Genomic DNA, 25643 nt, shown 5'->3' on the forward strand with positions numbered 1-25643 from the left:
TGACAGGTACTTGAAAGGCGGTCCATGAGTTCTTGTAATAGATCTTCATTGTGGGCTATGAGGCAGCATCATCAGTGAATAGAAGTTCCCTGATTAGCACCTTTTTGACTTTGGTTTTTGACTTAAGTCAGGACAGGTTGAAGAGTTTCCCATCTGATTTTGTGTGGAGATAGACTCCATCTTTCATGTCCTTAAACTCACAGTTCAAGGGTATTGAGAAGAAGATTCCAAAGAGTGTAGGGGCAAGAACACATCCTTGCTTCACTCCACTTTTCATCTCAAAGCTGTCTGAAGTGGACCCGTCAAACTGGACAGTTGCTCTCATATTGTTGTGGAATGAACGTATAAGACTGAACAGGGTTGGTGGACATCCTATCTTTTCTAGTATTGCTAGTAGACTTGCTCTGCTGACTGTGTCAAATGCTTTGGTTAGGATGACAAAGGCAATGTACAATAGTCAGTTTTGCTCCCTGCACTTTTCTTGGAGTTGATGCAGAGAAAATATCATGTCTATAGTTGATCTTCCAGCCCTGAATCCGCACTGTGATTCAGGGTAGACATGATTCGCCAGCTGTTGTAGGTGCACTAAGATGACTTTTGCAAAAGCTTTTCCTGCTACATTTAGTAGCGAGATAGTAGCAAGTTGCGAGTTGTTGATTTCCGCTGAGATGCCATCTTTTCCAGGAGCCTTGTCAAATCTATGACCTTGCTTAGCTCTTCTACAGTGGGCTCCACATCTAGCTCTGGCATGACCTGTAGAGTTGGCTTTTGGTCCAGTGATTCGCTGGTGATGTTTCTTTCTTGTGTGTATAGCTCTGAATAGTGTTCAACCCAATGAGACAACTGCTTGCTTTTATCTGTAATGATTTCACCGCTGTGCGATTTGAGAGGGGCAACCTTGTTGACAGTGTATCTAGAGCTTTCTTCAGGCCGTCATACATGACTTTGAGGTTTTCTGTATCTGAGGCTGTCTGTATCTCTTCATAGAGCTTGATCCAGTAATGATTTGCACAGCGTCTGCTTGCTCACTGCATCTCGGTTTTTGCATGTCGAAGTCTCACTTTTGTGCTCTCTGTTGGCTTCTTGTTGTGTTCCAGATAGGCTGTGTTCTTAATATTGATGAGAGCTAATAGTTCCACTTCATTTTCTTCAAACTAGTCCTTTTTTGGTGGTCTCTTTCCCCCAAATGTAGCTAAAGCTGTTTCATGGATTGTTGTTCTTAAATCCTCCCAAAATTCCACTGCCTTCTCTGGTAATGACTTCCCATGCATGCTAAGTTCAAAAGCCTGCACAAACTCCTGGCATTTTGGTGTTAATAGCATTGATTTTGGGCTTGCTCCTAGGTTTTGCTCTATGTAGTTTCTTGGCTGTAATCTTCACTTTGCTAATAACCAAGGAGTGCTCAGTGTCACAATCAGCGTTGTGGAACGTGCAAGTGTTCTGCGCTAAGGGTAGGTCTTTTCTCCTGATGATAACAAGGTCTAATTGGTGCGAGTGGCTTGATCGTGGATGTCGCCAGGACACTTTGTGGTGACCTTTTCCTGTAAAATATGAATTGGTAATGCACATTTGGTTTTGGGCGCAGAATTCAAGAAGTCGTTGGCCATTGTCATTCACCTTGCCAATGCCAAAATGTCCTAGGCAATCTGGCCATGAGTTGTTGTCTGCACTGACTCTTGCATTAACGTCACCAAGGAGGAAAAGTTGCTCAGTTGATGGTTTTCTTTTGACGACTTGATGCAAAGAGTGGTAAAATTTATCCTTCTCCTCAGGGCTAGATTTGAGTGTTGGTGCATAGGTACTAATGATGTTCAGAGTGTCTGCAAAAAATTGCCAATTTCTCAAATGTATTTAGTTTTAGAAATTATTCACAAATTTGTTCAGAAATAATTCTTGATCTGCTTTCATGAACAATTCATTGTGAATATTTGAAATGCAAAATTTGCTCTGGGTTGGTTAGTTACATAAGTCATACAGAAATGTCATGTTTGACTGTAAAATGTACATGTCACAATTCAAAATTTGCACTGTTGATAGTAAATGAACATGAGATATTTGAGGACAGCAGCTGATCCAGTTCTTGCAGCGATTGCTGGGCCTGTTGAGTCTGACACTCAAGTACAGTGAGAAAGGACTTGATCCTGCAAGGTCCTGGCTCTGCTCACCAAAGTACTTAACTATATGCTTAACTTTGAGCACATGAAGTGTCCCACGTGCTTAACTTTAAACACTTGAGTACTCCCATTGAAGTCACTGCACTATTCACCTGCTGAAAGTTAGGTGCTTTGGTAGATTGGATCAGAGGGCTTACAAGCTTGTAGGATTAAGTCCCAAATGACCAAAGGTAGGACCTGTTCAGGATTTTGAAGGTGCGGGAGGGATATTAGATGAATTTGTTAAAGGTTTGTTTTGATTCATGGAAGGGATTGATCTTCCAGCTAGTTCTTAATTTTAAGAGCTGATTTGTCTATGTCCATACTTTCCTTGTTTAAAATAGTTACAAACAAAAGCCATAGTCCTGCAAGCTGCTCAGCACAGGTGGAGCCCTCCACTGGTACAGAACCCCATGGAGTGAATCTTGCAAGGGGCTGAGCTCCCCCAACTCCCATTGTTTAGAAGTTGCAAGTGCATAGTACCCTGTAGTTCAGGATTGAGAGATTGAGCCACAGTAGTGTATTTAAAGTTGCTCTTTACTTTTTCTGTTAAATTCACGATCTACTAAATTTACCCATCCATACTCAAGAATTAAGTTTAAGGACTGTAAAAAGAATACATTTAAATTTAATTTTATTATTATTTATTTATTTATGTATTACAAATGAAGAACATTTGTAAAATAGGTTTATGGCGGTATATCAATACAACATAATTAATTGCTTTTGTAGAAATCTTATTTTATTCAGAAATAAAATCTGTCAACTGCTTTAGTTGTGATCATAACACTGCAAGGATGAAGAGGAAAATTAGTAAAAATGGTTAGATTGTTAATGCTCTTTTAAAAACTTGCCTTTTTCTCACTGTATAAAATTTGCTTTGGGTTAAGGCCATGGAAAGTGTTACTGTGGAAACTGTTACTGTGAGGCTGGTTGGCATGGAGATAAATGTGAATTCCAGTGTGACATCACCCCATGGGAGATCAAGAAAAGATGCACATCTCCAGATGGCAAAATCTGCAGCAACAGAGGTGTGTCATTCGCATATTTTATGTGTGCATTTATTCTGCACTAGGACAAAGGTCATAATTTTTAGAAATAGTTTTTGGTTTTACTCTCCTTTCACTTCTGGACATGAATCTTTAAAATTTGGCATCTGTGTATATGTGTGTATACATAAACATACATTTATGTATGCATGTATGAATATATTTGTGTATATGAATACACATATTTCCTATTATATACATATGTGTGTAAATATGTATATGTAAAATATGTATTTATAAGATGAAATTGACCCAAGAATGGGAAGTCCCTTTCACCTCTTGCTCCTACAATGAGGCTGCACTGGATGGGTAATGGGCAGATAACTCATCCTGGGTTCCCCAAACCCCTGAATATGGGCTATGAAAGAACAGTTGTCATTATTTCATCTCAGAACCTGGAACAGCAACCAAAGAGGGCCTGCTCATGGCCTTGGAAGATAGATTTTTTTAACTACGTGTAGTTCTTTGCACAAAGTCCAATCACTTGAATTTCATCCATAATTTCCATTTAATTTTGCCAATTTGGGAAGAAATAATGAAAAAAATGAGATTTGTATTCACCAGCTGCTATACTTGGCTTCAGTGAACAAATAGTTCAAAGTGAGAATGTTATTCCTTTGGCTGCAATCCAGAACTATTACAGAAGAGCAAAAGTGCAAGTCTCATAGAAACCTTTCTTAAATATATCTCTACTGACAAAACCTGCTATAGTATGAGCACCTAATTATCCTGAGAGCATTTAGAAAACCCTCTCATCTTAATTATGGGGAAATTGAAAGCTTGGCTCAAATACAGAAAGAATGTAGGCTCATTTAATTTTTGGGCTTTAACTTTAAAAAAAACCTTGTGTAATACAGGAAACAATAAATATAGAAACATTATGTGTCAAATTAGATATTTTATTTGCACTGTAATAATGATATCTTACCAAAGGGAATTTTAAGATGTGTTACCTAGCAAGCATTTCTTTATCGTTATACTGGAGCAGTGCAAATGAGTGTAACTGGTAGCTGCAAACTTCTGCAGGATGCACAAGGGAACTACCTGCCCAATACTATTTCCAGAATTCTTTTTAACTTTTCACGTATTTATGATTTTGTCCACATGAAACTTCAGGATGCCTTGACTTTATAAAGCTATTTCTACTCACTTTATTAATAGGTTTTTGATCAGTGTTCCCAGTTTACATATTTTGATATATACTGAATATCTAGGAGAGCTGATGCAAAGTCACTCTAAAAATTTACTGTTTGGGATTACACCATCATTACATAATTTTTCCACTCTAAGAGTTTAACATTCTTTTCACTGAATGAACTATGTAAGTGTCCATAATATCGATTCATCCAGTCCAGTTCTCTTCAAATACATCCTATTGTTGTAGTGGAGGGTGCTGGTGGCTGCAGCAAATGTGACTTTGAACTGTGGGCAATCACAGACCTTGCTGAAACTGATGGATGTGGTAGCTGCCCTTCATTCAGACTAAATGGAAGAAGCAATTAAGCTCCTTTATGGAGTAAGATAGCTGGAGACAATGGAAGCCACTGCATACATTTTTAACTAATGAGCATTGGAAACAGTGACCCTGTGCTCACAAAGCTTTTGTGAAGGCAAAACAACAAGTTTCAATTCCTACACTGATTCTTATTCATGCCCATTGGTAGCGGTAGGCCCATTTCTGCTCTGTTTTTTTCCTTAGGCACGTGTATATGTGGTGAATGCACATGCCATGATGTGGACCCAACTGGTGACTGGGGAGATATTCATGGAGATACCTGTGAGTGTGATGAAAGAAATTGCAAGGCAGTGTATGACAGATATTCTGATGACTTCTGTTCAGGTAAGGGGCATGTGTAAATGTAAACAAGATGTGTGAATTTAATTTTGGAAGAAGGAATGTCCAGTTGGCTTGCTCTTACTCCTCATTCTATTCCTTTAGTGTAATTTTTGCTCAGCAGACATTAGGGCTCATACTCTAATTATTTTATTGGAAGTAGGTAGGTTTTTTAAAATAAAAAACATGCTATTTTGTGAAACAATTAAATGAAACTAAAAATCTTTCATCTTTATTTTTTCCACAAAACATACTTTTTGACCAGCTTGGCTAAATATGAATGAAGGAGCCCAACTGTAAGCACCCATTTGTGTTATGCTAAGTACATCGTGTTCAACATAGCATGAACAATTTGAAGAATGACTGAAGCTGTTAACTGTGGATATACTCTACCACACAGATTGAAACTTGCAGGGTCACTTCTAGATGCTGCAAATGAAGAGACAGAGGGGAAAAATAAAGGAAAAACTAAAAGAATCCACATTTGTTATTAATGCAAGGTGGTTGGTAGAACATAAAAAGTGGTATGGTAGTGACTTTAGTATCAATACAGGAAATATGTATTCCTATTAAATGCTGTTGAATCTACCTCTGAACTGTACCTTGCTGCTCCTCAGAATATTCAAGATACTCAAAATGCCATTCGAGAATGTGGGGTATAACAAGAAGATCTTTGCTATTTGCTAAGATAAGAAAATAAAATGGGAAAAGATGAGAGCATTTCTCAGGACCAGACATCTAGAACTTCAGTTGTATGGGTGATCAGCACAATATTTTAATCCTTGTTGAGAAAGAATAACACCTAACACAGTCCTACCCCATGTCTGGAGGTTCAAAAATTCTTTCTCAGCTACCAACATCCTCATGGTTTGTTGACTGAAAAAGGATTGATGCCCCAGCTTCCCAGAGACACTTGGTGGAACTCTGGGGAAGATGATGCCTCTTCATTTTTATCCAATTACCATAAATACGATGAAATTAGCACTAAACATGAGGAAGACTTTGACTAAAACATTGCATGTGTTTTGTGCACCAAGGGACTCTACAGAAGCACACATTTTGCAAAAGCAACTGAAGGCAGCTTCAAAGGGACTTGACAGATTACAGTCTGACACTAATACTGCAGTATTCTGTGGAAATCTGACTTGACCTAATTAAGAAAAAAATTTGGAACCACACAAGAACAAAATAATTTTTAAAAATCGCTTCTGAAAAGTTTATAGTTTCCCTCCCTCTCCTCCCCCAGCATGATTGATCCCAAATCAAAAGATCACAAAAGGAGCCTAGAGCAGTAAGAGGAGGCTGAAACTGAGATGGTGAAATGTAACCCTCTAGTCCTTTCTTCTCTACTAATGATAAATATGAAGATCCAGATTTCTTAACCACAACTATGTTTGAAAAACAATGTTGGGACTAGCACTGGTCAGAAAAGGAGAAAAAAAGATCTGCATTTGTGAAAATGTTTTATGACTTTTTTTCTTCCCACTTTTTTGGTTGAAATTTTGATCAGCTCTAAGTGTCTAACACTTAAACAGAAAACAGGACAATTGAATTCAGGATATTGTCCATCTTTAAGATTTACTACTATCAGCATCAATTGAGTTTTACCACACTGCGATTGATTTGATTGAAACTTTGTTATATTCCACTTGTAGAAAAAGCAAATAATTTGGTAAAAGTGTATCAGTAGCTAAGGGTAAATACAAAAGAGGGTTATGTCTAACTAGATTACAGGCTTTGCATTTGTGTTCTTATATTCAAGGCCTTGTTTTCACAAACTGTGCAAACCCCTAGCTTAGATACAGTGCACCAATGTAAACTGACTTTCAGTAGTATGACTTACCCCAGTTCAAACTAGGGTACTTTGCATCTGTGTAAGTCATTGCCAAAATCCATAATGTGGGAAAGCACTTAAAAAATTCAAGCTGTTAATTTTTGACAATATATTTACTGTTTTATGTCTGCAGAAAAACAGTGCTTACAAAGGGAATCACAAAGCATATGTGCTATGTTTCTTTTCAAAACTGTTACTTTTTTAGGTTTTAACAAGTTTTTTTCAGTGTTTTAGTAAAAAATCCACTGGGGTTTACTTAGATTGGGGAAAATCCAGGCAAAATGGCAAACCTGATAGACAATAAAGGGAGCTGAGCTGGTTCAAAAGTTTCTCATGTTGTTCTGCCTGCCTAATTGATAGAGGTAGGAAACCTTTCCTGTCCAGATTAGTGGACTGGAATCATAGAAACCCTGTTGCAGATAAGAATTTTACTGTGACTGAATGAAATGCCACCAGTCATTTCAAAGACTTTACCATGGGAATTGGGAGCCCTGCTGCTAAGGCTTAACATCACAGAAGGGTAGCTCCCGTAAGAGATTTCATGTTGCCTGGGGGTGATTGGCAATTTACAGTACTTCATGTTGCCAACTGGATGTCCTCTTTTAAAGAGTTTAATGCTGTTTGGTATCTGCGTGATCTTCACTTAGAGGTGTTCACATTGTCAAGGGACTGTCCTCCTTTAAAGATAATCATGTTAACATCCTGATATAGAAAGAAAAAAACAACAGCAAAATGAGCCTTCCCATATGAAAACATCCATATTCACATATAGACTATGTGCTGCTGTCTTGTTTTAGCCAGAGAGAGTTAATAAAGTGAATTTAGCCTTTCAGAGATGCACATCTGGGCCACAGGGGCATATGGCCAATGCTCAGCCTGCCAGCAGGTGCACAAAAATAACAAGGGACAGAAGAGCGGCCTTTAGCATTTTTAAATGAAAAACAATTAACAAACATAAAGAAAAATCACCTCCTGTGCACCTACAGGATGGCAGCTGGTCTGCTGGCCTTTCTGTCAGCCGAGGGAGCTCCTTGGCCCCCGCCTCCTCCAATTTTCTGCATGTAAACTAGTAAGTGCATACATTTTAGACATATAGTATTTGCAAGTGTAAACATTTCAATGTAGTCAGACTAGATCTATAAAACATATGTGCTTATAGTTTGCAAGAAGAAAACCAGATTGGACAGTGGACAAAAGAAGAGTGGTTTGGACATAAAGCAGTGGGTGGTGACTGGCTGAGGTTCTTGGGAGCAGAGCTGGCCAGGGAGCTGGTCTAATGAAACAAGCATTTATGCCCTGTTTCAAACTTTACTCTGCTGCTGAAGAAAGATGTTGCTGATTGTCACAGGGGTTCAGTGTGTAATGGGGGGGGGTTGCCCCCTTTTGAAATCATGATGTCATATCAGACATGGCCCACTGAGTCACCTCTTCTTGCCAGGACATCGGATCTCATGGCAAATAATCCTCTGTGCTGCCCTGGCTCGCAGGGCAGTACTACTTCTGGCCCCACCCCTCAGGGATAGGGGGGACGGCAGAACAAACAAACAGTCTGGAGCAATTAGCCTCCTGGCTGGGGCTGACAATAACAGACTGGGGCCTTTGCCCTCGGGGTGGGGCAGAGCAAACCAACCATCAATGATCCCCAGTGGTAACGCCTAGTGGCAAGTGTGGGATGGGCATAAGGGAACCTGGGCCTACCCTACTCTATCGGGTTCTGGCTGAGGGCCCTATGAAGCCAGTGATCTCCTTATTGAAGATTCAAGTGTCAGCGCCCAACACATTCCTGGGTCACTTCCTACCCTTGAGTCTTCTGCGGGCTTGTCCTCCACGGGCAGCAGCTTGGTGTCTCTGTTGGCCTCTGTACCTGAGGGCGGAGGTCCCCTGTACTACCCTCATCTGCAGTCTGGAGAGCTGACGGTTCTTCAGCAGGAGCCGGCTGCTCCCGTCCATCCTCCTCTTCAGCCAGCCCCGACTGAACTGACCAGTTGCTTTTTATCTGTGCCTTTCATCAGGAGCATGTGCAGCAGGGGCAAGAGGGCGTGGCCTCTTCTGCCAAAAGTGATTGGTTACCCTCCCGCCTGACCAGTGTGGGGTTTATACACCCTGTCACTCTGATGCTCAAGCTTTCTTCACCCAATGCTTAGAATATTTTGTTCTGCCAGGCTTCTGCCCCTTTAAGTGATTGATGGAAGAAGCTAGAGTGCAAGTTAGAACTCTCTCTGCTGGATGTGCAGAGGAGATTTAATCGGATCTTCAGTCTCGCTGCCTTGCCTCCAGTCCTTCAGACAGCCCATGATGCTGACCACAAATGAGTGGTTGATGTAGGCCAGGGCAAATTGTATTCAGCATCACATAATTTCCATGTCAGTTTTTTAAAGCAGAATATACCATAAAGTAGATCTACTTTTTGAAAATAATTATTTAAATCTATTGTAGAATTGTGTGGTTTTGATAAGGGATGAAATGTTGAGTATGCCATGAACTTCATATTCTTTTTCTATGTGACATGGTATATAATATTGCAATTGTCAGTAGATTGAGTAAGGGTCTTGCACTGCAGTGTGATTTACAATGTGTTTATATATGCATTGTGGGTCATAGTAGTGTTGAACTGAAAGTGTGTGCAGAACAGAGGGTATTTGTGTGCTGGTAAGACTGAGTATTGTGATGGTAGTGATATAAAGCATGGAGAGTGGCGTTGTGGTGAGTGTGAAAGTTGTCTTATGGTTGCCTTGCTGCTAAGGGTTTTCATTGTTGTGAGAAAATAAATTTGAGTGTCTTTACTTCTTTAGTTAACAGTCTTGTGTATGAAGATTTATACTATACATCAGATACTACAGTATTTTTTAAGAAAAGAAAAACGATTCAATTCTAGAACAGGGGTCTCAAACACGCAGCCTGCGGAGCTCTTCCCTGTGGCCCACCAAGCTCCCTGCGGCCCCTCCCCCGAGTTATTTTATGTGGCAGCTAAGCTCCCTGCTCGCTGCTCCCCAATGTTTGGGGCTGGGTCTCTCCCCCGGCCCCGCCTGCCACCCCCAGCTCATGCTGACTCCACTCCGCTCTGCCGGCTTCCAGCATCACCTGCTGCCGCAGGGTCCTAGTGCCCCCATCCACTATGGCCAGGGCAGGCTGCCCTTCCCCTTCCCTTCTGCCCTAGTTCTGAGCCTCTCCAATGCCCCGAGCCTCTCCAATGCCCCAAACCCCTCATCCCCAGCCCCACAGCCCTCACCCGTGCACCCCCTCCTATCCCCAAACTTCATCCCAGAGCCTGCACCCCAGACCCCCTCCCCCTCCCCCACCCAAACTCCCTCCCAGAGCCTTAGGCAGGTGGGGGTGGAGTTTGGGGGGGGGGCAGGTTCTGGGCACCACCAAAATTTCTACAAACCTGCCACCCCTGGAAGAGGCAGAGCAGGAGTGGAGTGGTGGTGCAGCCCAGTGCAGTGGGGGGGGCTTTAACAGAAGTAAATCTAAGTGAGTGTTTTGTCCTTTGAGTGAGGTACATTACTGTTGGTGGCACTTAGCACTTTCCAGGAGGGAGGGGGAGGAGCAGGGAGCCGCGCACTCAGGGGAGGAGGTGGAGAAGAGACGAGGCAGGGGCGGGGCCTCATGGAAGGGGTGGAGTGGGAGTGGGGCCCGGGGCAGCGAGGGGGGCTGTCAGTGATGTGGCCCTCGGGCCAATGCACTAGTCCTCATGTGGCCCTCATGGTCATTTGAGTTTGAGACCCCTGGTCTAGAAACTATATGATAACACAAACAGTGTGGCAGCCATTATTATTACCATGCAGGAAATATTGATTTTAGGTGCAATGACTTGATTATACTGAACCTCTTCCCATGATAATTATTTAATAAAAGTAGAGTTTTAGAAATTAGAGACTGTGTTTATTGTCATTAGACTTTAATGTATCTATTGCCCTGATTGAGACTGACTTAGAAGACTTTAATTCTATTCATTGTAAAGGTCATGGACAGTGTAATTGTGGAAGATGTGATTGTAAAAAAGGATGGACTGGAAAGAAGTGTGAACATCCACGTTCTTGTCCATTGTCAGCTGAGGACAGCTCTAAGAAATGCCAAGGAAGCTCTAATTTACCTTGCAACGGAAGAGGTAGGTGAAGTTTGTTAGGATCTTTGTCATGCTCTCATAATCTACTTCTGATTACATATTTTCTATTCATATATTTCTTGTTTTAAAGAGCTTGAACTTTCCTTGTTGTGCATGAGTCATGTCTGCATGATTTATATGGTAGGGTGAAGGGAGAATAGAAGAAAGATTACCTGTTTTTTCCTGGCATCTGCTGCATTATACTATATTTCACTTACTTCAGTGTATTCAGTTTTTGTGGAGGAGATTTCAAGATCACTGCTATTAGTTCTTTGGTGAGGATATATTTGGAGTATGGGCCTATTCTTGCACCCTCTGCTTGGACAAAACTCCCACTGAATTGAAAGTGTCATGTCCTCAGCTTTGTAAATTGGTATAACTCTATTGACTTTGACAGACATGATAGTCTTTGATAGATATGCACCGGCAGAGGATCTGTCCCACGGACTGCAGGATTGAGCCCTATACAATAGTTGTTCTTGACAGCCATTTTCTAACTGCCTGCTCACTTTTCAGTTGCCTTTTCAAAAGCTTTGACTAAAACAATTATTTATTAACAGACTTTTATAAAATTAAGTATGCAGTTTCAGGTGTGCAGTTGGGACAATATAAACATAAATAACATGCAAGAGGGACAAAATCATCTAAAAGAGAATGGATTCCATTAGTTTTGACTTATCAGAATATGAAATATGATTCTGCTCTCAAGAGTCTAGAACAGTAAATATGATATAGACTTTTTTTAGAATTGGTAATTGAAGTTGTTATGAAGTCTGCCCTCTATAGCATTTGCTGGAAAAGGACTAAAGCTGCTCTTGAATTATTGCTCAAACCTTAAATGTCATTTAATTTATGATTGCTTCTTTCACTAATACTGTCTGCAATAACCAGGGTCAAACAAAGGTCATAAGCTATTCACCCAAGTTAGCAGTGCCACATTGACATTTGCCTATGTTTTTCTTTCACAAATGTATAGCTGTTAATAACAGTTCTTGTGCAGAACTAGTTATCTTCTACAAGAACTAGGAATTATCAGCTGCTTTTCATCAGGCTATAACGGCAGAATGTTGACCTTTTAGCAGAGAAATAGCTGTCACAAGAGGAAGTGCCTTTGGTTGTGCTGGAAAAAAATGTTTTCATTTGGCTGGGTTAGGATATTACTAATATATTACACATGTGCAGTCAGTTAACAAAAGGAATGTCTACACTGCAATTAAAAACCCATGCCAGCTGACTTGAGGTCATAGGGCTCGGGCTAAGGGGCTGTTTAACTGTCATGTTGATGTTTGGGCTCGGGCTGAAGCTCAGGCTTTAGGACCCTATGCGATGGGAGGGTCCCAGAGTTTGGGCCTATCGTTACCTCAGTTTCCAATCTGTAAACTGGGGATAATAATACTTCCCTACCTCACAGGGGTGTTGTGAGCATAAAAATCCATTAATGATTGATTGTGAGGTGCTCAGATACCGCAGTGAAGAGGGGCATATAAGCATATAGATAGAATAGCAAGAAAGAACTAGATGCTAGAAGGTGCAAGGGAATATGGGGCCTGTAAGGAGGTTTTATGGATGCAACCATGGGATTGCCTCCATCGTGTAGTAAACTATTCCTGAAATTTAAAGGTTATTGTGCTAGAGGACCTGCTCAAACATCTTTAATGTAGCGGGGCTGCTTTCCCAACCTGTTATTGGTATCCGTATATGATTTAAAGGAAACATGTTTCCTGGAATGGAATACCTTACAAACAATTTAGTTCTCTGAGTAAATTTCTTCTAGAGACTGGGTTGAGTTTTAAGAGTATTACATTTTAATTTTTTGTTGGTTTTTCAATCTGTCCCTTTTCAAACTGGATTTTTTCTCTTGTTTCTGATATCATAGATGTCTTGACTGGGATTTTCAATGGAATCAAAGAGAGTTAGGCACCCATTTCCTATTGAATTTCAATTGGATTTGGGCACCTAAATCCCTTAGGCACCTTTAAAAATCCTTGCCTTTGTTCGTGGTGTCTGTACATTACTATTTTGGTCACTTTCTTGTAATGTTTCTCTCTTACCTAGGATACAAAGAAAATAAGAGTAAATGTGCACTGCTGTATGTAGGAAATTATGCATACAATATCTTAATTTAATGGGAATTTTGTTTAGTAAAACAGTTTATCTCTGGGTTAGAAGAGGGGACCGGGAGTCAGGAGATGCAGCTGCTGTTTGTTACAGTGTCACTTGCTGTGTGTGTCCTTGGGGAATCCACTCTCTGTGCCCCAGTTTCTCTGTTAGTCAGTGGGGATCATGATACTAAACCACTTGTTATAAAACACTTTAATATTTTGGGATAAGAGGTGCTAAATGAGGACAAAATATTATGGTTATTCTTAATACCACTTGCACCACACAGAAAATTTACTCCTTAGCCATAACATGTAGAAAACAGGGAGCAGAAAATTGAAATTCATACCCCTTTCACCTTTTATATTAAATACTGATGTGTACTGAGAGTTTCATGGAGAATGTTTAAACATGAGGCGTTTTGTCATGACGTTGGATTCCTAAGATTGTTCAACTACTTTCTAAGTGGTATTTTCATGTTAAAATGTGAAATGTAAGTTAGAAATGTTTTATAATTCTTCACGTCAATAATTGCCAAAGTAAACTCTGTTAGTGGCTGAGGAGGCATTGAAGAAACATTCTATAGAAGCTTTGGCTGGCCACCTTGAGATTTTAGCTTATTTTGCAAAACTTTCTGATTTGAAAATAAAAATCATAAATCGTCCAGAAATTCAACTTTGAATTTTTAAAATCTTGTGTAAAGGAGATGCAAAGTGTGGGCCAGCCCAAGAAAAAGAAAAGGAAAAAAAAGGGGGGGGGAAGGAAATAAGCCTCTCATAACCCCATATAAAGAGAAAGTACATTGGATTTACATTACTTTGTCCGAGACTAATATTCTGCAGGTTTTAAAAAATATATGTGTATTGTGTATCATCTGTATCATATCATTTTATTTATAGTAGCTGGGAAAAAATGGGCAAAATCATCCCTTCCACAAGAATTACCTATTTAAGGGAATATAAATGTTCCTCAGTGGGAGTGAGGCCACAGTCTCTTTTCATTGTTTTCTCTTTCTCAGTTTCCCCTCCTATAAAATCGGGATATTTATCTCACAGAAATTAAACCAATAATGTTTGTTGAAGTGTTTTGCAATCTTTGAATGAAAGGCAAATCCAAAGTCTTATGTTTTATTTATTATAGACTATTGTGATATGAATATGCCTATTACAACATGGTTTGGACCAGACTGGAAGCCTAGGGGTGATTATCTGGGCTGCCATGTAGCAGACCTGAATGTGATTCCTGTTGTTCGTGTCTCAGCTAGCAGTTTTTCAGTTAATTTATAAGGCTCCTCAGCTAGGGAAGGATGATTATCTGTTTGTTTTGGGATCAGCTGGCATTGCTACAGCTTATATTGCAACACTCATTGATTTCAGGGAGATTTTTCCCTGGGAAGTGGTACCTTGCAATGAGGGGTGGTGATCTTGGGCTTGTGGATCTATTTGTAATCAATTAAATATAGACCATAAAACTCATCCAAGATTACTTTTATAACTCATTACTAGTTGGATGATTCAGTGGGCCTATGTATTTAGTATGTATATTAAAAAAAACATGTTTACATACAGTGTAGGCTGCTTTATCAAATGAGCTTTGATTTTGTTTTTTTAAATTCCAACGGGTCTAAGTTTTGGGCTAAGCACATGCACACACACAAAACTTTAGTTATAGAAAACTGCCATTTTTTTTATTCAAACATAGTGCAAGTTATTTTCTTGATTGAGCAGTAACAGAGAGGGCATCAGCCTTACAAGATAAGAGAATTCAGCAGCGTTGAGGCATGTCATATGCATGACACATTCAGAATTTGCAGAATTTAAGCTTTTATTTAATTATAAGGATTCCTATCATCACAATAAGAGAATGAAAGAAAGAGAAAAAGAAGCACAATAAAAGAAAAACTTTTAAGCATCTGGAGTAAATAAATCAGGATCTCCCTCTTTTTTCCTAAAGCCACCAAGGAATGAAAAAGGAGTTAAGAAGGAAAATTAATAAACCACAGTTTGATAATTAGACTCAGTAACACTGATGTACGGTTAGATTGTAACATTTCAATCTGCCCTGCTCTGTCCCAGGAGCAGTCCAGAGAAAGAACTATGACTCTGAGTCACAGCTCCCTTCCTGGCTTCCCACTCACTCTAGGGGGAAGCAGACTGCTATTGGAGAACTGGCTGGCATGTTGGGATAGCAGACCAAAGACCACAATTATTCCTCACCGGTGTCAGCCCACTTCTTGCCTACTTGTGTAGATGTGGGGGAGCAGCAACTCCATGGAGGATTCTCTCCCATCTGTGCTCTGACCTGTGATACAGATAACTTGTGCTGAGGAGTAAAGCGGCATTTCACACCCTCTACATCAGGGGTGGGCAAACTATGGCCCGCGGGCCACATCCGGCCCATGGGACCATCCTGCCCGGCCCCCGAGCTCCTGACTGGGGAGGCTCGCTCCCGGCCCCTCCCCTGCTGACCCCCCTCCCCCGCAGCCTCAGCTCGCTCGCTCCGCCGCCGGCACAATGCTCTGGGCAGCGGGGCTGTGAGCTCCTGGGGCAGCGCAGCTGCAGAGCCCGGCCTGACCCCGTGCTCTGTGCTGCCTGGTGGCGGCGGCGGTGGCAGTGGCATGGCCTGGTTCCAGCCGGGTGGCATGGCTGTAGCGCTGCCAGCTACCAGAGCTCCAGGCAGCGCGGTAAGGGAGCAGGGGAGGTTGGATAGAGGGCAGGGGAGTTCGGGGTGGTGATCAGGGGGCGGGGGTGTGGATGGTGGTTGGGGGGGAAATGGGGTTGAATGGGGGCAGGGGTCCCGGGGGACAGTCAGGAATGAGAGGAGGGGTTGGATGGGGCAGTGGGGGTCCGGGGGCAGTCAGGGGACAGGGAGCGGGGGTGTGTGGATGGGGCAGGGGTCCCAGAGGGGCCGTCAGGGAACGGGAGGGTTGGATGGGGCAGGAGTCCCGGGGGGGACAGATAGGAGGTGGGGGCCGGGCCACAACTCCCTCCCCTAACCGGCCCTCCATACAATTTACAAAACAAGATGCGGCCCTCAGGCCAAAAAGTTTGCCCGCCCCTGCTCTACATCCTTGCATGCTACTGTAAGGACGGGTCAAAATTTTGCCCTGGTAATTAGATATCCTCTCATTTACATCACCCTGATTGTTTTCACCTCCAATAGTTCCTCTCATATATAAAAGAAGAAAACGAGCAAATGATAGTATTGGAATTTAGACTCACGAGCACTAACTTCTAAACTCAGTCTCTCAAATACCTCCCGTGCAGAGTTACAGAGGATCTAGTCTCTAGTTACCTTATGCAAACAGATTCAGTAACACATCTAATGTTTTATTCACAGTAGCATTTTTTTATTTACGGCGAAGTTTCTCAGTGCCAGGGTAATGCTTTTCATAATAAGAGGTTTCACTTTTAAAGAACATTATTGTACAAGGGGATCAGTGTCTGTGTTAAAGGAGAACATGTTAAAAAAATGAAACTCCACATCATAAGGAATGTCAGCTGTAAAGGAGGCAGCTTATCCCTGTCAGCTTTCTAGAACAAGACTAATGACTTTCATAACTTTATAATGGGGAGCACTCTGTTGAGCTTCTCTCTAGGGTTAAAAACAAGTGTCAAAAATAATAAAAAACCTCACAGAAGAGAACTGAAAGCAATAAGGGAATTAGCTTATTTCTGAGGAAAGCAGAGGAGAGCTTCTTTATAATCTGTTTTCTCTAGGTAGTCATCGTGCATGAGGGCAACCATCCTGGCAGTGACCCAGAGACAAACACCTAAGCTTCCTCTTGATATTATCTTTTACCATTTCAATCCCTGTTCTGTAATTATGTTTATTTACTTTACATGTGTGGTGAAAGAGACTGTTTGTTTTTATAACTGCAAAAGTCTCCCTTTTGCCTTTATTCTGAACTGGATGTCTGAAAAATTAGTTTTCTTATTCAGTAGTACAAAATAAAATAAAAAATAATTATACCAGTTACATTTTCAAAACCCATTTTCAAAAGTTGAAAATCAATGGGGCTCAGGCACTCAGGTCACCTAGGAGCTCTTGGAAATTGTACCTACTGTGGATAATGTACAGAAAAAAGTACAAATGCATTTTTTTCTCTTATTTAAAAATTACCAGTTAACTCATTCAGTGGAAGAACAACAGTGCTCAGTGCAATATTAAAGACTACTCATAGTGAATTGAGGCAATGAATCAAACACAAGTGTAGCACTCAGCTTCCATAATTCATGGCATTAGCAGAATACAAACCCGTATAATCTGAAAGCAAAGTTTAGGGTTAAAGGTCAGTGAGTTGTATAGTTTAAAGCTATGATGATATAGCAACTTTCCAGGGTAGGAACAACATCTACCACAATGCAGATCTGATCCTGATTGGGGCTTCTCAGTAGTAACATTGCATAAATATTAAATACTAGTACCGCTAATAACAATAACAGCCTTTCACGGCTCTGAAACATGTATCACCAAAGGCTCAATTCATTTAAGATGTGCTGCAACTTCCAATGAGTTTTACAGTGCACAGCATTTTCTGAATCATCTCCGTTCACACACTGATATGAACAGATTTATGCTACACTGGAAGCAGATGCCGTTATGGAATTGACTCTTTTGAGCTTTGAATAGGTGATCTTCACTGATGCTTGCAAGTACTGTTGCAAATGAGGCAAAGTGACTGCCACATGAAAATATAGGCTAGATCCTCAGTTGGTGTAAGTCAAGAGTTGTAACTCCATTGAAGTCAGTGGAATTATGCTGATTTACATCAGTTGAGGATCTGGCTCAATGTATTTACAATTTTTTCCACAATTTTATCCATGCCGACTGTGATACAGAAATAGAAACTTATCACAGTATCTTAATACAGTCAATATAATATATTCAGCTTGATGGGATACAAATATTTTTATAACATCATAACATGTTTAACATTAAAAAACAAGTTTATACATTTGTTGAAACTGAGGGGCTATGCATAATATAGTTAATATATGGGCATTTCTATGGCACTCATTCTTGTAGTATCTGAACATGAATTAAATCTGACGATGCCTCTGTGAGGTAGGAAAGTACCATTATCCAGATTTTACAGACAAGCATAGAAAGAATAAATGTCTTGCAAAAGTTCAAAAAGAATAACTGTGGTAAGACCAGCAAATTGAACCTCAATCACTTTGAACTCCCGTTCTGTGCCTGAACCATGGGAGCTATTCTATTCTAAACCTACTTCTGCATTCAGATCCTTATTAAAGAATAAATAAAGGTAACGTTTGTACTTTTGCCCCCTTTGCTTGGGAATTACCAGCTAAAACAAACAAACAAAAATCCCAGACGCATAAAGTCTCAGGCTGTCAGCCCCAGGCAGCGTGGGGCTGGCCTGAGCTGACTGGTGTTGCTGATTACTCGGTGTCCCGTTTTCAGTTTAGGGAAAATATGGTCACCCTAATATTACTGTGACATTCTATACTTTGGGGGAGCATTCTGGAACCCCCATATTCCTCATTTTTATATCATCGTGATCTTACATATAAAGCATGCCTTGTAAGGTATCAGGGGAAAGGTTATGATCTGCTGAAAATAATTTCTCTATTCATATATGTATATCATTAATGCATATGAAGTTATGAGAATTGTGTTGTATGGTGGTCACTAAAACATGTTGTAAGTTGTGGAATCAGCCAGATATTAGCTCTCCAAAGGCAACAGCAAAGAAAGTAGCCAACACCCGGGTGGTGTGTTAAACAACCCATCAACAACCATTGTCCAGCAAGGGAGCTACAATTCAGTAACTCACCTGCATGAGGTCACACCAGGGAAATTGCTCAACCTTGTCTGGAGACTCAGCAATGCCCCCAGACATGCTTGGATTGTGCTCCCCAAGCACATGGGACTGAGGTTATAAAACAGATACAGTGGCCACATGCAGGGGCCTTTCTCCTGCTCCCACCTATGCTGCAAGAAACAAAGACACTGAGAAGAAGACTGAAGACTCCAACAGACGATACTGGCCCAGATTTAAGGGACAAATCTGTATATTAAGGACTGCAATATCCAGTAGGGTGAGAAAAACTGCTTAATCTAGATGTTGCCTAGTCTAATAGGGTTGAGAGTTTAGACTGCATGCTTATATTTTATTTCTTTTGGTAACTAACTCTAACTTTTTGCCTATCACTTAAAATCTATCTTTTATAGTCAATAAATGTGTTTAACTGTTTATCTTTACCAGTGAGTTTGTATGAAGTGTGTGGCAAATCTGCTCAGGTTTTGCAAAGGCTGGTGTATATTCACTTTCCATTAATGATATGGTGAACCAATTAATAAATGTGCACTACTCATCTTGAGCAGTGCAAGATGGTATATTCCTGAGGTACAGTGCTGGGAGCTGGGGGGATTTTGCTCTGGTGCCTTTCTCTGTGTGATTCATGAGTGGCTCTGGGAGCATTCATGCAATCTAGCTGGCTGTGAGGCTCCACGTGCAGTTGTGCTGAGTGATAACAGCACCTGGAGGGGTTTGCTGCTGGCCACTAGCAAGGCATTGTGTAAGACAGCCCAGGCTGGAGAGAGTTAAGGGGGCACAGCAGTCCCACAGTCCCAGGCTGTACCCCTGGGATCCTGTCACAATTACCTCACCCACCTGTCTCTCTAATATCTTGAGACTGACATGCCTACAGCTATACTCTTCTCCTTTCGGCAGCTGGCTTCTGAACACAGTCTATTCTGTAATCTAGCCCTGATTAACTATTCTTAACTCATATCAGGCAGTTAAAATCAGTAGGAGACTCCACAATTGTTTCCTAAATGTTGATTGTTTCATGATTACCAGCAAGTCTTGTGCCATGATTGGCTTTCTCATTTGCGCACACTGCTCAACAGTTAGCTGGACCATGGCATCCTGTCAAAACCAGGCAGAGAGCTGCAGAGCACAATACAAAACATATGACAAAAACCAATATGTATTATATTTGACACCCCTTTGATGTAAAAGAGAGTGTCAAAACTTATTTGACATATGGCACAGATGTACATTCTGTTTAAGTTTGGCATGGTATTGTGCACTTGTACACTATGGGTAACATTTTCAAAAGTGCCTAAACACAATCTGACTTAGGGGCTTTTGAAAAATCAATATTGTATTAATACAGTATAATAGCCCACAGTCTTATGCTGGCATTATAGCCTCTGTAATCTGTGCTGTTTACATTTGGAAGAACATATTTGGTACTCAAAAACTCAAGGCAAAGCTTCGCATAAGTGGATGCTACATTTGGAAGAACATAGTTGGTACTCAAAAACTCAAAGCAAAGCTTCGCACAAGTGGAAGCAGACTTTCAATTTTTGAACATTTCCCTGTAGTGAATTGATATAAATATCATAATTGCCATTACCTAATAAAAGAGTGGACTGACACTTATTTGTGTTAGACTTCCTTCTGAATCCCTGACTAGTCTATCTCTTCCATTTGATTTGATAGTGAGCTGAATATAGCTGTGGAGTACTTCAACATCTGTGATGGATGGTGGGGCTTGCAGTGTAGAAGAGGAATATATTGTTGAGAATGCTTAATGAAAAACTGTATTTCATTGCAAGCCTGCCACTAGCTAAAACCATTGTTACACCAATGCTTTTAGCTAGTGGGAGGCTTGCAATGGAGTATCTTTCCTTTCGCATAGAATGTGCTATAATGATTTGTGAATGAGATACTTAGCAAGTAGGACACTAACATGAGTGCTTCCTGTTAGAGAAGCTCTACCTAAGCTTAATTTAAAAAAATAATAGTGCATTAGGTTTGTGTAAATGCTTGATCCTGCTTCAGCTCACTTAAGAAGCTTTACCTGGCTTGACATCAGGATTTATAAACATCCTGAATAGTTTCAAAGATACAAGAATGAAATAACCTAAAGACTGAAATATCCCTTAGGATAACAGGAAGAATAGCTCAAAAGTAGATTTATGTGTACCCCTTGTGCCATTACAGGTATTCAGAATAAAAGAGGCTTTACAGTAGTTTTAAGTGCTGTCCATCTGGTTGGTGGCTCACTTGATGAAGAAATGTCAGTGGTATTTTTGGTTGGCTCACATAGTACAAGGCATTCCAAACAGGGCCGCCCAGAGGATTCAGGGGCTTGGGGTCTTCGGCGGCGGGGGTCCTTCCATCCCGGGTCTTTGGGGCACTTCAGCAGCGGGTCCCGGAGCGAGCGAAGGCCACGCCGCCGAATTGCCGCTGAAGATCCGGAGCGGAAGAAGCTCTGGGTCTTCGGCAGCAGGTCCTTCACTCGCTCTGGGTGTGTTCGGCGGCACTGAAGGACCTGCTGCCGAAGACCCGCCGAAAACTCTCGTGGGAGCCCCTGAAAACTCTCGTGGGGGCCCCTACGGGGCCTGGGGCAAATTGCCCCACTTGCCCCCCCTTCTGGGCGGCCCCAAAAGGAATGAAAAGCAAAAAGCAAACAAACAAACAAAAAAGAGTGAGTGAGTGTTTGCACAAACACATTGGCTAGATTCCAATTAATTACTGCAGCTCATGGAAAATAATAAATGTATTCAACATGATATAAAACGGTGTGGTTCTATTTTACATCTAAAAGAGGGAAATAAAGGACTGTTCTTTCAATATGTGTTAACAAAATTGATTCCATGAAATAGACAAGTGTATGTGGAAACAATTATGTGAGGAAACTTGCATGTGCAGAAGCAAAGTTGGCAATTGTATGTGCACAGCTTAGTATTTTTAAGTGCAAGTATGATTTTGTACAAGAAATTACCAGCACTGGAAAAATTAAGTCAGTTCAGTCTGTTAAATCTACATGCAAGGATGTAATGGATGTACTACATATTATAACATTTTACCACATTATGAATAAAATGATTAGAGAATATTTGTGACCTGGAATGCCTGCTGGTGTTGTCCAAATATAAGTCCTTGTACCGAACATCATCTTACTTTATAGAACTAACCGCCAGGTTTTCTAGAGCTATATTGGCCATATCCTGCCCTGTAGTGTGTTGATGTGGCATTAAGAGAAGTTGTTATAGGAAGAACCTCTTCACTCCTTCCTCTTGTACAGCAGCAAGCAGGATAGCTAACTTGCTCTGAAGAGGAGAGGAGTGGCCACACAAACCTGTGTCCCCCAGCCAGTTAGCACATATGCTGTGGCCTTTTCGGTGGAGCAGCCATGTGTGAACCACACTATGCATTCTTTATGAATGGTGTGTTCACTCCATCTTCCTTCCTTTTGTTTATCATGTGCACAAACATATATCTTCTTCTTGCCAAGCTGCGGGCAGTTGTTCAACTCCTTATACAGATCATCTAAAGCTAGGTTTCTCACCTTTCCGACTGCTTGCTTGGTGCCTCTGTAGGTGGCAACTGCTTCTTCCAAAGGGTTATTTTCCATCACCTTTCTGGCTTCTCTCTGATTTCAGACTGCTTTTTGCATTTCCTTGTTCCCCCACTATTCTTCTTGAGACAGTGGTCTACCCAGCTTAGCGCATCCACATAGCATCTCAGCTTCTTGGATCAACACGTTCTTAAAGATACACAGATTGGAATAGCAGAAGAGGAGTGTTGTATCTCTTGGTGCAAACCTTGTGACTGTCTCACAGTCATGCTGTGCAGAGTCAATATCCTGATGCAGGTATCACTGGTGAAAAGCTCATGCTCTTTCCATTTGCCAGTCGTGACCATTACCACCAAGAGCTTGTGTTGGGATACAACCATTTCACCCATAGTAACCTTACAATCCTTAACCATTTTCCTTTGGTTCATCCTGGTTAGCTACAAATCTATTTATGTGCTTACTCCATCGCTTTGTTATGTGTAAAGATTACTTTCTCTTGTCTTAAATCAAGTGTTGTCAGTCACCCACTGCCTCAACACATATCAAGCACTGCAGCCTTCTCTGGATTCTGTGCACAGTATCCACTCATAGCCTGATTGACTTGATCCTGTATCAGTGTTGAAATCTCCCCAAGTGAGCAGTAATTCCTCTGGTACAGCCATATCTGCTATTTTTTTTCAGATTCTGCTTAACCTATTAATTCTCTTCCTCGGGTGTAGCCTATAGATATAGATATTTGATAGGTGGGGCATAGGTATAAGTAATGTAGTGAGTCTAAAAGCCTCAAGGCCTATAAGACAAGGAGAGCCAAACTAATTAAGGCATAAGGCCCAAAAAGCTTTAGCATAAGTAGCTAACCAAGAGTAACTCTAGAAGATCATAAGATATCACAAGATAAAATGCTGTAATGGTTTCACTGCCAGCAAGTAATCACAAGATGCTAGTTTACACAAGCTTGGGATATTTTTCGTTAAGGACATCAGCAGATATCTGACCACAAGGATGCCATGGTACCTAATTGACCTAAAGATGCCATGAACTAATTGACTCAAGATTGAGGTAAAAAGATTAATAACTTATGGGAGAAGTAAGGTGAGGAACTACAAATAAGGAAAAAGGATGAAACCCGTACTGAATATCCATTAGCCATAGTGGCATCAGTGTAACACATTATAGAAGTTGTATCCCAGCCTGTGTGCTTTGAGAGGGAGAAAGGTAGCTTTTGAGAGATGCAAGGGTGACAACCATTGGTGATGGTGAGGGGGAAGATGATAACGCTTCAGATTGTTTTGCAAGGGATGGTGTAAATAGATGAGGGCTCAGCTCATTCTGTATTATCTCTACTTGCCTTGCTGGGTTAGAGAGTTTGTGAATTTGCAAACTGTATTAATAAAATTATTATAAATATTGTGTGATTTCCTAAGTGAGAATGTTACAACCATACACACTGGGGCTCCCAACTGGACAGTAATTTTGATAATACTGGGCCTGATCTTGGGACAAGACCATACCAAATTTCAGAGTGCTAATTGGGGAAACTAAATCAGTAATATCAATATACTATCAATAGATCAGGCAACACAGGACCACCAATAATGTACACTCCTTTGTTTGTATTTGGACAGTCATTCTCCCTGTTGATTTCCTGACTAGTTTTACAAAGTTTGTTGCAAACAATCATTCTACACCATTTCTCCTTCCACTACTGCCTGCATGGTGTACACCCAGCCCAGATTCAGTTCTGTGGCTGAATTTCCTAACCATTTCCCTAAACATCTTAAATGTATTTCTTTTAAAGAAACTGTCCTAATTTTTCTATCCTAACAGGGGTCTGAGTTCACCCATGCTGCGCTTGTTCTGTAAGTCTCCATTTGTCCAACACCCAGAATATTATCAGCCAGTCTGCTTTTGCCATTTCTATTCAGAAAATTATTTTGTGTGTGTTTAAGTTTAAGCTCTTCTTTATTGTCTGTCTGCATCCTCTTCTGTCTGTCATCTAAATCAAACCATAGAGTACCAATAAAACAGGACATGATTAGCAAAGCTAATTATCTCTTATTAAATCATAAACCCTGTGAAATTTACCAAATTCCCACTTCTCTAGTTTTAATATTAAAAGCTTAATGTGAAAAACCTTTCACAATTCCAGAAGCAGTCTGAAAAAAGTAAATACTACATCAAAGAATCTGCTGTATTAAAAATATTAATAGGTGCTTAATCTAGCAGCTGAGATGCAAGGGACAAGAAGGACAAACAGCAGCAGTTATCCTCGTTTGTCTTAAATATTGTTATTGAATTTTTAAAGGTACAATAACAGACGATTTATTGCCCACATTAATAAAAGACAGAAAACATCTAGCTTCAGATAAACAGCTTTGTATACAAACCTTCCCCTGTCATGTTGCATTAAGTTAAAGGAATTCCTTGTCATTTTAATCACCCTTCATAAATCTGTCCCCGCTTAAGTTTCATAGATGGTTTCAGGATATCATTTTACACCAACTTTATACAGGACAAGAAATAAACTAATACAACATTTACCCTGCTGGGTCTTTCCTCTTGCAAGGCAAAATCCTTTAGCACCTAGGGGGCATTAAAGGCCCTAAATGCAGCACAGTCCTAATGGTCTGTACCACTGTGTGCTATGGAACTAATGCTCAGCGGTGGTTTTCTCCATGGCACTGCAGAGAGAAATTCAGTGTAAGAGCCAGGGGAAACAGGTGTTTCCAGTGTGTCCATGGCTATGTGGTTCTACTGGCCAAAATGCCTAGGTGGGGGAGTATAGGCTGGTATAGTGGTACTCCACTAACTAGAGAAATAATTCCATTTGCTCCAGCCATCATGGAGATAGCATCTGTGCAGGTTATTTACTTAGGGCAAGGTCTTGATGTCCTTTCTCATGCTGGGTAGTACCTTGCTCCACAAGTAGTTGCATTGATTTTAATGTGCTATTTGAGAAGTAAGATATTACTCAGTGTGAGTAGGGGTAGCAGAACATTGCCATAAGGCACTGCACAGAGGCCCAGGCTCTGCTGCATAACTTGCAATAGCTGGACCAAAACATTTTGACATGGTCACCAGTTTTTCATTGCTTCTTATTAACTTTCAAATGAACTCTGACAGTAAAAGAAATTAATATGGATTTGGGATGTTGCAAATATAAGAAGAATATTAGCACTTGGACATTTTGACTATATATTAGTGCTTGCCTGCATTATGTCTGGTTT

At 40.8% G+C, this 25643-nt stretch overlaps 1 protein-coding gene across 1 annotated transcript in view; it reads left to right on the forward strand.

Annotated features, from left to right (window-relative positions):
- ITGBL1 (integrin subunit beta like 1) overlaps positions 1 to 25643 on the forward strand; it is a 193984-nt gene that overhangs the window by 105856 nt on the left and 62485 nt on the right. The window contains exons 4-6 of the mRNA XM_026656898.2: positions 3044 to 3184; positions 4902 to 5042; positions 10832 to 10978. Of these exons, the coding sequence (XP_026512683.1) occupies positions 3044 to 3184; positions 4902 to 5042; positions 10832 to 10978 (429 nt within the window). The remainder of the gene's footprint in view (positions 1 to 3043; positions 3185 to 4901; positions 5043 to 10831; positions 10979 to 25643) is intronic.

Source organism: Terrapene carolina, unplaced genomic scaffold (assembly GCF_002925995.2).
Source record: "Terrapene carolina triunguis isolate 2854851 unplaced genomic scaffold, T_m_triunguis-2.0 Scaffold21, whole genome shotgun sequence".
In the NCBI taxonomy this organism is placed as follows: domain Eukaryota; kingdom Metazoa; phylum Chordata; order Testudines; family Emydidae; genus Terrapene; species Terrapene triunguis.